This window comes from Pogona vitticeps, chromosome 14 (assembly GCF_051106095.1).
Source record: "Pogona vitticeps strain Pit_001003342236 chromosome 14, PviZW2.1, whole genome shotgun sequence".
Classification (NCBI taxonomy): Eukaryota; Metazoa; Chordata; class Lepidosauria; order Squamata; family Agamidae; genus Pogona; species Pogona vitticeps.
This window is the reverse complement of record NC_135796.1, coordinates 768,865-780,821: the sequence shown is the minus strand read 5'-3', so window position 1 is coordinate 780,821 and position 11,957 is coordinate 768,865. Positions and strand designations below refer to the sequence as shown.

General features: G+C 54.1%; 1 protein-coding gene across 1 annotated transcript; it reads left to right on the top strand.

Annotated features, from left to right (window-relative positions):
* Positions 1–4,065: 4,065 nt before the first annotated feature.
* Positions 4,066–10,819, top strand: DRG1 (developmentally regulated GTP binding protein 1). Its single transcript, XM_020799178.3, has 9 exons — positions 4,066–4,272; positions 5,211–5,334; positions 6,254–6,429; positions 6,812–6,881; positions 7,176–7,345; positions 7,974–8,104; positions 9,365–9,532; positions 10,198–10,320; positions 10,521–10,819. Exons 1-9 carry the CDS (start codon positions 4,231–4,233, stop codon positions 10,618–10,620), a joined length of 1,104 nt encoding a protein of 367 aa, XP_020654837.1. The 5' UTR covers positions 4,066–4,230; the 3' UTR covers positions 10,621–10,819.
* Positions 10,820–11,957: the final 1,138 nt, after the last annotated feature.

The following is an 11,957-nucleotide window of genomic DNA, read 5'->3' as shown; positions in this document are numbered from 1 at the left end:
GGGAGGGGGGCCCGCAATCGGTCCGCTCCCCCCCCGGCCAGCCCCTCCAGCCCCCCCCATGGCAGGGCGCCGTCCCCGGGAGCCCCCCCTCGAGCCTCCCCGGGCCTCCCCACTTTCGGGGGAAGGGGGTCCCTCGGAGCCCGGGGTCGGGGTGGCCTCGCGGGGGGGGGGGATGAGAACTGGCCGGGCCTGACAGGTGGCCCCGGGGCGGGGGAAGCGCCTGGCCAGGTACTACCAAGCCCAGCATCCCCCAGCCATGGGAGCTGTCGTCCCACCCGGGCGTGGAGGGCTTCGGAGACCCGGCCGGGAGGAGCGGTTCCTGGCCGGCCCTCCTCACCTCCAGGGGGGCGGGATGCGCTTCCCCATCAGGTCCCGGCGGGGCTTCGGGCTCGGACCCGGGAAAGGAGGGCGGGCGGCGGGAGGCTTCCCAAACCCGGAGGGCCACCTGGTTGGGGCACCTGAGCTGCGGAGGTTCCCCCATCCTCCGGAGGAGGTGCGACTGGATGACCTTCAGGGACCCTTTCAACTCAGGCTCGCCCCTTCCTGGGAACCTTGACAGAGAAAGTGCAAAAAAGGGAGTTCTGGAAATGGTCCTCGGCCAGGAAGCCTCCCTCCCTCCCTCCCTCCCTCCGGTCCTGACTCGACTTCAGGGGCCCAGGACACTCACCTGCAGACCCCCCTCCTACAGGGGGGGAGGGCGGGCTGTTGCTCAGCCCCCCCCCCGCTGGATCCCAAAGGGAAACGGTTCCCCTCCCCATCACTCTCACCCACCAGCACCTGGTTTGCCCCCCCTACACCTGAGCCCCCCCCCCTCCGGCTCCTCTTTCGGCAATCTCTTCTGCCTGCACCCACCTGGGTCATCCCAGCACGCGTGTCTTTTGAGAAGCCTCCTTGCTGTTTGCTGGGAGCAGTGGCTTTCTGGGATATGACTTTTATGTCACAGCACCACTTTTATTCCTATTTAAATGCTCTTTCAGAATAAGTTTCTCCCCCCACACACACACACTGCAAACGATGCAGAAACATCCGTCTGCTTAAATAATAATACTAATAATAATAATAATAATAATAATAATAATAATAATAATAATAATAATAATAATAATAATAATAATACACTTATTCTGAAAGAGAATTCATTTATTTAAAACATTTTTACCCCACCTTTCTCCTTAAAAAAGGGCCCGAGGTGGCCTACATCATTAAAAGACAGATATTAAAGCTAAAAACAGGAAATATGCAGACACTCAAAAGGATCAGACGGATACCATGCTAAAAAGCATCAGCCAAAAACCCATTCAAAGCTGAGTAACAGCCAAGAATACGGGGGGGGGGCTTTTTCACTCTACAGGCCTCCCCTCCCTACCGGCTCTCCACATTTCTGCTGCCTGTAGCCCCAATTTTGACTTTATTCAAAGATGTTGTCCTTTTGAGGCTGTTTCGGGGCATATAACAAAAGCAGGAGGAAATTAAAAAAAAAAGTATTCTGGATACCTCTGAGACTGAATGGCATTTCTTTCCGTGTGAGTTTCTTTCTCTTTAGAGGCGCTTATAGGAACCGGGCCAATGTTTATGCTGATTTCGAGCAAACGTCAACCAAACGGAGGAAGGAGACCCGAGTGACAGAGATGGGCAAGACTCAGAAACAGCCGCAAAACCCTGACATTGACCATATTGGTCAATACCTGTGCAGAGATATGGCTGTGACTCCCTTGGAAGTGGGGGTTCAAGATCCCCAGGGGACAAAGAAGCCCATTTTGAGGCAAGGGGGAGGGAAGCAGGGCCCCTAAGAAGGGGAGCTACAAGCCCTCCCAAGGGGTCACTGCCCAAGAAAGGGGTCAAAAGGAGGTGGGGGGGTTGTGCCTCCTGCTCACCGGCCAAGGAGATCCGGAGGCCTCTGGCGGCACTTTCCGGTGAGCGAGAGCGAGGCCAGAGGCCCCCGTCCGGCTACCTGGAGCAGCTCCTGGACGACTCGGGTTGTCCCCTTGGAATGGGAGTGGACACTAGCCTCGGCTCCCCAGGGGTCAAGAGGAGAAGACCTGTCTGGGGGGTTCTTGTCTGAAATCAGGGCCACGGAGGAGGGCAAGCGCTGGGGGGGAAAAATACAGATACACTCTCTCCATCTTGAAAGCCTTCGTCCCGCTGGGGATGTTGGAAACGTGTGAAGGCAGGAGTCTTATCCTTCCCCCCAGAAAAACGAAGATCTCCTGAGTGGTTTTCATACAGGGGTGTGTGTGTGTTCTCTGGAGAGGTTCGGGGGGGGGGACTTTTGTCCTGGGTTCAGGGGACCTGCTGTCACCCCCATTTCAACGGTCCACCTTTCGGCCTGGCAACCCTGCCGGGGGTTGTAAGCCTCTCCCAAGCCCTGCACAAAATGGCTGCTCGGGTGATCTGGTTCAGGAGGATGTGGTCCTGACTGGTCCATGCTGGGTTGCTGTGGAAGGGGGCCCGGGTTTCCAGTCTGACCCCCCCTCCCAGCACTCTCCCGCAGGACCCAAAGGGCTGTGGGCTTCTCCAGACCATCCAAGGGACACTTTCCTCTTCAAATCATTAAAAATAACCCGTTCCTGTTCATGCTAGGAGTATTAACGGCAGTATCCGTGGTGCTGGGCCGTACCGCTCCTTCCGTGTAACGTGGCATTCTGCAAAGAAGGAAGGATGATGGACCCCAAATCATCAAACTTGCAGCCTAAGGAGGCTGGATCCACAGTCCATGTGTGTGTGTGTGTAGAAACGGAACAATATATATCTTTATTTATTTAGTCCATTTTTATACCTCCCGTCTTTTGTTTTTATGATTCTCTACCAAAATCATAAAAACGCATCCCAAAATCTAAAGATCGAAGGGGTGGGTGGAAGGCAGGAAGAAACGGTTCGGTGGCCACCTAGAGTGGTCCTGACCCGATCAGATAGGCGGGATATAAATTAATTAAATAAATAAAGAAGAATCCCTTTTTTCCCCCTTTTCCACACATTTGGTTGAGGAGGAGAACCTGACTCAAAGACTTCCTTGGAAAGCCAATTTTTTGTGTGTGTTTTTTTTAAGTCACAGAAGAAAGGCACCATCTGACCAAAATTAAAATTAAAAACACAACACATTGCATATTAAAAAGCCATCATCATCATCATCATCATACATCAAACAACAGGGAGTCAGCATCTCTTTCTCTAATGGTGTAGAAAGTGCCAGCTGTGGGGTTAAGTCTTGTGGCGTCCGTTTTAGGAAGGGCTTCGGGGAAGCGATGCCCACTGAGAAGGGAGACCTGGGTCTAGGATTTGAGGCCCAGGTTTTGCATTCCCACGGACAGGTGGGGTGCGTGTGTGTCAGGGGGTGGTCACGGGGGGGGGGGTCGCTATGGCCACCAGTCCTTTCTGCCTGTCGTTTTGCTGACCCTGCAGAATCCGTGCAGTCTCATAGGTATAGAGGGATGGACAGAGGGATGCTCTTTCCAAATCCCCGAGGAAGTGGCAGGCGGTGGTCGAGGAAAGCTTGCAAAGTTTTTTTTTTAATTTAATCCAGGGAGAAAGAAGGGAAGAAAGCGGTGGGGGATCCACGGCAAGAAACGTACCTTCTGGGCTGAGCCAGAGCTTTCTCGAGACAGGAAAACCCAACAGAAGCTCTTCTGACTCAAACCCAGAATTTTAGGAGGGATTTTCATAATGAAGCAAAAAAATTTTTTTAAAAAACCCACAAAATTTTGGGGCGCCAGACTGAAAGACTTGCTTCCAGACCCGGGAAAACGTTTCCTTTTTTAAAAACACTTCAGTTCCCATTAGGCACCCAAGGAGTCGTAATTCTCTCTCTCCCCCCCCCCCCTAAAATAAAGGAACGTGTCCGATGTCTGTTGCGTGGAGGGCCTAATTCACGTGTCTGTTTTCAAAACCCGCCACTGAGTCGCGGGACTCTTTGTTGTTTCCTGTAGTTCCCCCTTCTGGACTCGAGGGGGAGCCATCAAACGCAGCAAGGGAAAGCGGGCGCTTGGAGGCGGCGCTCCTCTACGGGCCGTGCAACTCTATGGTGCCCTCCCTCGGCGCTCCGCGAGTCACGTGGGGGAGGACGTCGAACTGAACGGCGCGCGGGGGGGGGGGAAGAACGCGCTCCTCCTCGCGCGCAGGCGAGACGATGGGAGACTCAAGTCGCGCGCGAGTTCCGTGCGGCGCATGCGCGGCCAGAGGAAAGCCGGCCCGTGACGCGCCGCCGCCGGTTCCGCCGCCGGTTCCTCCGCCACCATGAGCACCACGTTGGCCAAGATCGCCGAGATAGAGGCCGAAGTAAGTCTGGGGCGCGGGGGGGGGGAGGCTCTGACCCCAGCCCGGTCCGCGGAAGTGGGTTTCGTTTGGGGAGCGGGGGGTGGGAACCGTGACGTCACCGTCGGTGGAGCCTCCCTCCGCAGCGGCAGTCTACCGGCGAGGGCTTGCGGGCGCCCCGGATAGCGTTGTACTCCCTCTCCCACCCGCCTTCCTGATTGTACGGGGCTGATGGGAGTTGTAGTCCAGCATTCGTCAGGAGAGGGGCCCAAGCTCCCTTCCCCTGGAGGACCAAGGGGCGAAGATGATGATGATGATGAGGAGGAGGAGGAGGAGGAGGAGGGGCTGTCAGGAGGAAGCGGGAGGGTCTCTCTCCGTCACTGCGCTGAGCCTCCCTGGGTGGAAGCAGTCTACCCTGAGATGTTTGAGGGGCTTTCCTTCTCTCCCTGCGACTCCCCCGCCACCAGCTCTCTTTTGGCTGCTGGGGGATTCTGGGACCTGGAGTGCAGGAGAGCAGCTCGCCCGGGGACTGGGCTGGGCTGGGCTGGGGGGGGGCGGGTGGGGGTCCCGCAGAAGAGCCGCCTGGGGCTTCTCCTTGGGCTGTTGGGACTCTGCAGAAACCAGCCTTCGAGGCTCCTCTCCTTGGTGGCCTTTGGAAGGCCCCCCCTTGCCCTGCTGGGCGCTTTGGAAAGCAGTGGCCCTGCTACAGGCCGAGGATGCGCAGGACAGCCCCTTTGTTCCCGTGGGACGCACAGCCCTTCTCTGGCTTGCACGCAAGCCTCTGCACCCACTGGTCTCTCCTTCACCGTGCAGGAGCCGCCTCACTCTCAAGACATATAAGAGGCCCAAAAGGAGGTCGGTGCCACTGGCAGTCCCGTAAGCGTCGCACCTTGACTTCTGGTTTGGGCGGATCGGCTTCCCCTTTCCTTCCCCCTGAGCGAAATCCTCTCTCTCGGCTGCAGATGGCCCGCACCCAGAAGAATAAAGCCACGGCGCATCACTTGGGGCTCTTGAAAGCTCGGCTGGCCAAACTGCGCCGAGAGCTCATCACGCCGAAAGGAGGCGGAGGGAGTGGCCCCGGAGAAGGTGGGTATCCCTGGCCAAAGGAAGGGAGAGCGTCTCTTTCTGGCGTAGAGGCTAGGAGAGCTGGCGCCTCCGGACGGGCTGCTGCCAGGACCTTCTTCGATGATGCCCCGTGGGCAGATAAAGCTGCCTGGAAACGTTGGAGCTTTTCTATAGGGTGACGTCGGGATCACCGGGCAAGCCTCTGGCCTGGCTCAGAGGCAGCCCTGAGCTGTGGTCTGGGTGGAGTGCATGAACCACCCTCTCCTCCTCCTCCTCTTCCTCGGGTGGCTGCGTCAAGGAGATGGGAAGCTTTCCTTTATATTATGGATTTCTGAGCTATGGTTAGTCTCAGCTATGACATGTTGAAATAAATCAAGTCCAGGAACTGAGGTTTGAAGTTGGCTAGTGTCAAGAAACGGCAGCCCCATCTCCTGATGCAGCTGGTCAAGGTTCAGCCCTCGCGTTAAACAGCAGGTGGGAACGAAACCTTCCGAGCTTCGCACTGCCTGACTGGAGGAAGGGGCAGGGCACCCACAAGGGGTCATTTCTGCAGCAGAAAAGCAAAGTTTGGTCTTCTGTGCTAAGGAAGCCAGCAAAATTGGTTTGACCTGAGAGAAGGGTCATATATTCTGTTTAGAGAAATATTCCAGAATGTTTGAAACGTAGCTGTGGAATCATAATAGAAAACGGTCACTAAAACCTACGGCTTGTTTAGCCAAATCCTTCTGGGATATGATAGCTAAAATGTCTTGGAACTCAGAAGGTCCAAGGGGTCCGGAACCAGCTGGCAGAGGCTGAGAGGAGCCTCCCCTTTGGGTTCCCCCAGAGCACAGTTTCCCCCGGTCCCATGTTGTTGCCCAGGAGAGTCCTGGTCCGACTGAGGCTGTACTTAGCTCTTCTGTGGCCCATTGGTGACTTGGAACTGATGATCACGTTGTAGGTTTCGATGTGGCCAAGACTGGCGATGCCCGGATCGGCTTTGTGGGTTTCCCATCCGTGGGGAAGTCCACCCTGCTGAGCAACCTCGCTGGGGTGTACTCCGAAGTGGCCGCCTACGAGTTCACTACGCTGACCACCGTGCCCGGGGTGATTCGCTACAAGGGGGCCAAAATACAGGTGAGTGAGCCAGAGCCAAGCAGGCTGGGAGCCTTTGTTTCCATTTATGGAGCAGGCTCAGAAGCCGTGACTGGCCTGAGAAGAGCCAAGTATTCTTAATTCCCTCTTTGGTCCCCAGAGTTCTTCCACTTCTTCGACAGAGTAAATTCACATGTGTTTTGCAAATCTGGAAGAATTTCACATCTAAGACATTCCTGTATAGTGTACAATAATAAAAAGAACATGAAAATTATATTTTTGTAATACCAGATATCAGTATTTAAAACGCCAAACTAGGTACCCAAAGCTCCGTTTTATGGATTACTTGAAACCAGCCTTGTAGAGTTTGCCTTGCGAATCCTGTATGATAATGTTTTTTTCTTCTTTTTTTGAAATCCTGCAGCTCCTTGACCTTCCAGGAATTATTGAAGGCGCAAAGGATGGAAAAGGGAGAGGTCGCCAGGTCATTGCAGGTGAGCTTGTGCGTCAAAGCGGGAGGTGCGAGTGTGTGAGCGACCTGCAGGGAAGGCGAGATTCTGAGCCACTGAGGCAAAAACATTAATATTTGGATAACCTTTCTCTGCCTTTTAAAAACATTGTTTACTCGCCTCTGGTTGAAGAACATGCTTTAGGTTCCATTCTGGATCGGGATAACCAATCACTGTCCTGGGGACGAAAATAGGGGTTTATTTCCAACTAGTAAGGCCCAGCCTCTTTGGAGAGGTGGAAAGAACACCTTTTCAGGAGTCCTCGTCTTTCTTCCCCAGTTGCCCGCACCTGCAACCTGATCCTGATTGTCCTGGATGTTCTGAAGCCTCTCGGACATAAGAAGATCATTGAAAACGAGCTGGAAGGCTTCGGGATACGCTTGAACAGCAAGCCTCCCAACATCGGCTTTAAGAAAAAGGAGAAAGGAGGGATCAACCTGACAGCCACTGTAAGTGTGCTGGGGGGGGGGTGGTTGGTGGTGTCTTTTCTGCTTTGTCGGAATCACGAGGAGAGAGTTCTTCGCGTCTTTGTGGCCCCTTTGGGGTGATGGGAGTCTGTGCCTGGTGCCTCTTCTGCTGAGAGGTTACGGAAACCATCTCAAGCCGTGATCCTCCCTGACGTGCACGAGGATCCCGCTGCTTTGGGCGAGATCTGTCTTTCACCTGTCGCCATTTGCTCATCTCTGACCCAGTAGGAGACCAAGGCTTACACAGAGAGGAGCTCAGCTTTGCCAGTAGCACACACACACTTGGGGGTTTTACAGAGCGAGGGGGGCGAATTCATTCACTTGCCGGCCCCAAAGAGCTTTCAAGAACAGCTCTGGCAAAAGGACCCACCGCTGGGGTGCTAAGCAAGGCCTTCCTGCCCAGTGCGCCAAGCACAGCTTTCCCTCTCAGGCACCCACTGCATGGCAGGATGGAGCACCTCCGTGCGTCCGTGCTGTATTCAGTTCTGGGGCATCAAATCTTGCAGATGGCCTTTGTGAGGTTCATGTTGTGTCACAAGGCTGTGTCGTGTTCTCCATGGTTCTCTCCATGCTGCTAAACCCCAGAATTTGCTCCTTTTCCTCCACTCAGTGCCCGCAAAGCGAACTGGACACTGAGACTGTGAAGAGCATCTTGGCCGAGTATAAAATCCACAACGCCGACGTCACCCTGCGGAGCGACGTGACTGCCGATGACCTCATCGATGTGGTGGAAGGAAACAGGTAAGGGCTGGGCAGGCCGGAAGGTCCTGGCTGGCGGTGGGAGCCGTTCGGGCGAGTGGGCGGGCCGGGGGGGGGGCTGCGTCGTTGAACCCCTGCCACAAGCTTCCCTTCCAGGAAACCACCATCCACTGCCAAATATTAGTTTAATTTTGCTGAAATTTAATTGCATTTTGATTATGTTGGGGTTTTTATGTTATTGTCATCATTGTGAACTGCCCAGAGTGACCATCGGTCAGATGGGTGATATAATGTAATATAATATAATATAGTATAATACAATATACAGTGGGGTCTTGACTTGAGAACTTAATCCGTATTGGAAGGCGGTTCTCAAGTCAAAAAGTTCTCAAGTCAAATCTGCATTTCCCATAGGAATGCATTGAAAACCATTTGATCCGTATCTGCTCTTTTCCGTCCATAGAAACTAATGGGAAGCTGCTATTCCGCCTTCGACCACTAGAGGGGGATATTTTTTCTTTTTTTTCTTAGGTCAAGAAAGGTTCAGGGAAGGCAGGGAAAATACAGTCCAGGCAGTACCAGGCAGTCTGAAGACTCCCAATCCACTCTCTAAACGCTGGGAAGAGTGAGGAAGCAGACAGGCACCCTTTTCACTGGCCAACAGTTAACTGAAAGTTCAAATTTTGCACTTTCTCTGCCTCCCACGTGGGTTTTTTTCAGTTCTTAACTCAAATCTAAGTACTTAAGTCAAGTCAATATTTTCCTATGAGAGTGGTTCTTAAGTCAAAATGTTCTTAACTCAAGCCGTTCTTAAGTCAAGACCCCACTGTAATATAATAGATACTGTGCAAATCAGATACCTGCAGGATTCTGGAGATGAGATGGGTGGCGGTTAGGATTGCTGTGGATTTTCTCTTGTGTAGGGAGCAGAGTTTTGCTAGATGGAGAGCCATGCCTATTCCCCCCCGCCCCCCGGTCACATCCGGCAGCAGGGTAGTCTGTGTTTGGATCTTGTAACTGCTAAAAAGCATGGAATGGGTAGCTGTTGAGCTTGACGGCGAGCGAAGGCTTGTTCCTTTAGTCCCCTTCTGGCTGCCAAGCAAATGCTCACCTTTGCTATATCTCGGTACACAGGGTTCATCGTGTGAAGGGCTCATTCCAAAATACACTGGGCGCCTTGTGGCTCTGGTCCTCTAGGAGGAGAGCTTCTCTCCCCCACGTCCTCCCTGGGTGGTGGTGGGCTGTGTAAGGAGCAAACGCTGCGTCTTCCAAATGGTCCCTTCCCTCCTCCGTGTTTTGCAGAGTCTACATCCCCTGCATTTATGTCTTGAACAAAATTGACCAGATCTCCATCGAGGAGCTGGACATCATTTACAAGGTGCCCCACTGCGTCCCCATCTCTGCTCACCACCGGTGGAACTTTGATGACCTGCTGGAGAAAATATGGGACTATCTGAAGCTCGTGCGAATGTGAGTCCCCTCGGGCGCGGTCGGAGTCAAAAAGGGCCTGTGGTTCCTGTCCTGCCTGCGGGCCCAGCGTGGGAAGCCTCAGAGGGCTTGAGCGGCCGTCAGTCAAGCCCTTGGGCACATCCTGGGGTGGTTCAGTTCTATGCCGAGTTGAGAGCAGGGGGTCAGAGAAGGGCAGCTTCCATGCTCAGTTGATTGATGTCTGGTTCGGAACCTGGTGATCAGAATACATGCAAGTGGAAGGCCACGAGGTCCTGGAAGGTGCTAGGCAAAGGGCCTCTCTCCCGGGTGGTTTGTGATTCAAGGGCTGGAGATTTCTTTTGTATGGAGGACCATTTTCCTGTGGCTTCTCTCCTGGGGCAACAGACCAGTGTCTTCGTGTTGTTGGTATCTCATTTGTACCTTAGGAGTGGGCTGCGTTTTGTCGGGGTTGCGTGTCCCATGCCAGGAGGGGGCCAGGAAGGAAGGGAGTCCTCCTGCAGAGGCCTGTGCTGACCTGCGGGGCTGTTGAACTTCAGCTGCTGCCTGCGTGTGGCTTGCAGGGGACCCTCCCCTGTTCTGGGTCAGACAAAGCTGAACCTAAAGTAGAGGGGAAGCCTGGCCGGAAAGGTGGGGCGTGAGGGAGGAGAGATGGCCGTGTGTTTAATGGCTGTCCCTTGACGTTGCAGTTACACCAAACCCAAAGGGCAGCTGCCAGATTACACCTCTCCAGTCGTGTTGCCTTACTCCCGGACCACCGTGGAGGATTTCTGCATGAAGATCCACAAGAACCTCATTAAAGAGTTTAAATAGTAAGTACTGTATAGCCTTGCCTCAGCCTTTTCCCCTCCAAGCCGGAGGGGCCGGTCGTCTTCACGTCATTTAGTTTTCTTATCCCCTGTGGAATGAGTAGAGACGGTCCAGGGAGGAGGGAGCTCAGGAGGAGTTCCCTGAGGGGAGCCCCATCCACAGGAAGAAGCCAGCCTCCAACCCATCTTCTTTTTCTTTCCAGCGCTCTCGTGTGGGGCTCCTCGGTCAAGCACAACCCACAGAAAGTTGGGAAAGACCACACGCTGGAGGACGAGGACGTCATTCAGATTGTGAAGAAGTGAAAAGGGCTTCTGGCCAGCTTGTCCTGAGCGCCTCCACACCCCCCCCCCTTGCAAGGTCCTTGGAAGAGGCAGGCTTGATGCTAATGCTGAAGGGCTGCACGTGGAGGTTGCTGTCTGAACATGAGCCGGCAGAGTGGGGGAGAAGGAAGGTGGCTGTCTGGGGCGTGGGGCTGATTAAAATCTGATTATTCTCTGGAAACAGGAGCACTGTGATTGAGGTCCATGCGGAGACGGCTGTGCTCTTGCACCCGAAGAGAAGGCCCCACGGGCCAGGGACCGTTTCTAGGGGCCACTTTGACCCCGAAAGAGATCCTGCTGGCGGCATCTCGCCAACTCATGTCACGGCTTTGCTTTGGTTTCCAATCTCAATATTTGCTTCCAGTCTCAAAAAGGAAAAACCGACCCACCCCAAAGTCCTACTCAAATTAAAGCAAAGCCCGCCTGCCCGCCCCCCCCGGTGCTCCACAGGCGGGTGGGGCAGGGCAGCTCTGGAGGCGGCCCAAAGATTGCCAAAAAAACCCCCACCCCCAGCGTGGAGGGAGCCTGAGCGAATGTGAAAATGCCATCTATGCTAGATGTGGCTCATCTTGTCAGCTGACTGGTCAGTAGACCTTCTCCCCTGAGGGGGTTTATTGGGCAGGTGGTCCTCCTCCTCTCCCTCCCTCCCCTTCCTCCTCCTGCCTTAAGGAGTAGGCGAGGGGGAGAGGGCTGGCTGCACAGGGAAGGTCTAGCCCACACTGAAGCTAGGTTGCAGGAACCTTTCAAAGTGCCCTAAAGGGCCCAGTCCTTGGGGAGTCTGTTGGGGAACACAGTAAACGGGCGGGGGGGGAAGTCATTCTCTGGCCGTAAGTGAGAACAGGTTCCGAGCATAGCAGGAAGTGCATTTTTGGATCTGGAAGTACAGGCCGCGTCTCAAAGTGGTCTTTTCAGAAGGAAAGCACTAAGAATTCAAACAGCTTCTGCAAAATGGGGTTTTGCTAAAGAGACAAAGGTTGAATGGGAAGGTCAAAGAGGGTTACGTGTCTCCCCCCACCCAAATGGGGGCGGGGGGAGGGAGGTTAGCTAAAAATTGCATTACTAGAACCTCACCTACAAGTGTGTGCCAGAGGGTGAGGAAAACAGGACCCACCTGAGGCATCCAATTCTGGTTCATCTCCTGCCCATCCTAGCATTTTATTATGGCGAATGCTGTTAGCCACATAAGTACGGAAGAGGAGGACTGCATGGGTCCGGTAGCTGCAGGCAGGGTGCTTGGTGCCTCCCTGTTTCTCCCAGATAGGGGAGAAATGACTGATATGCCCCAGATCCAAGCTCAACGGCCTCAGTATCTTTGGATA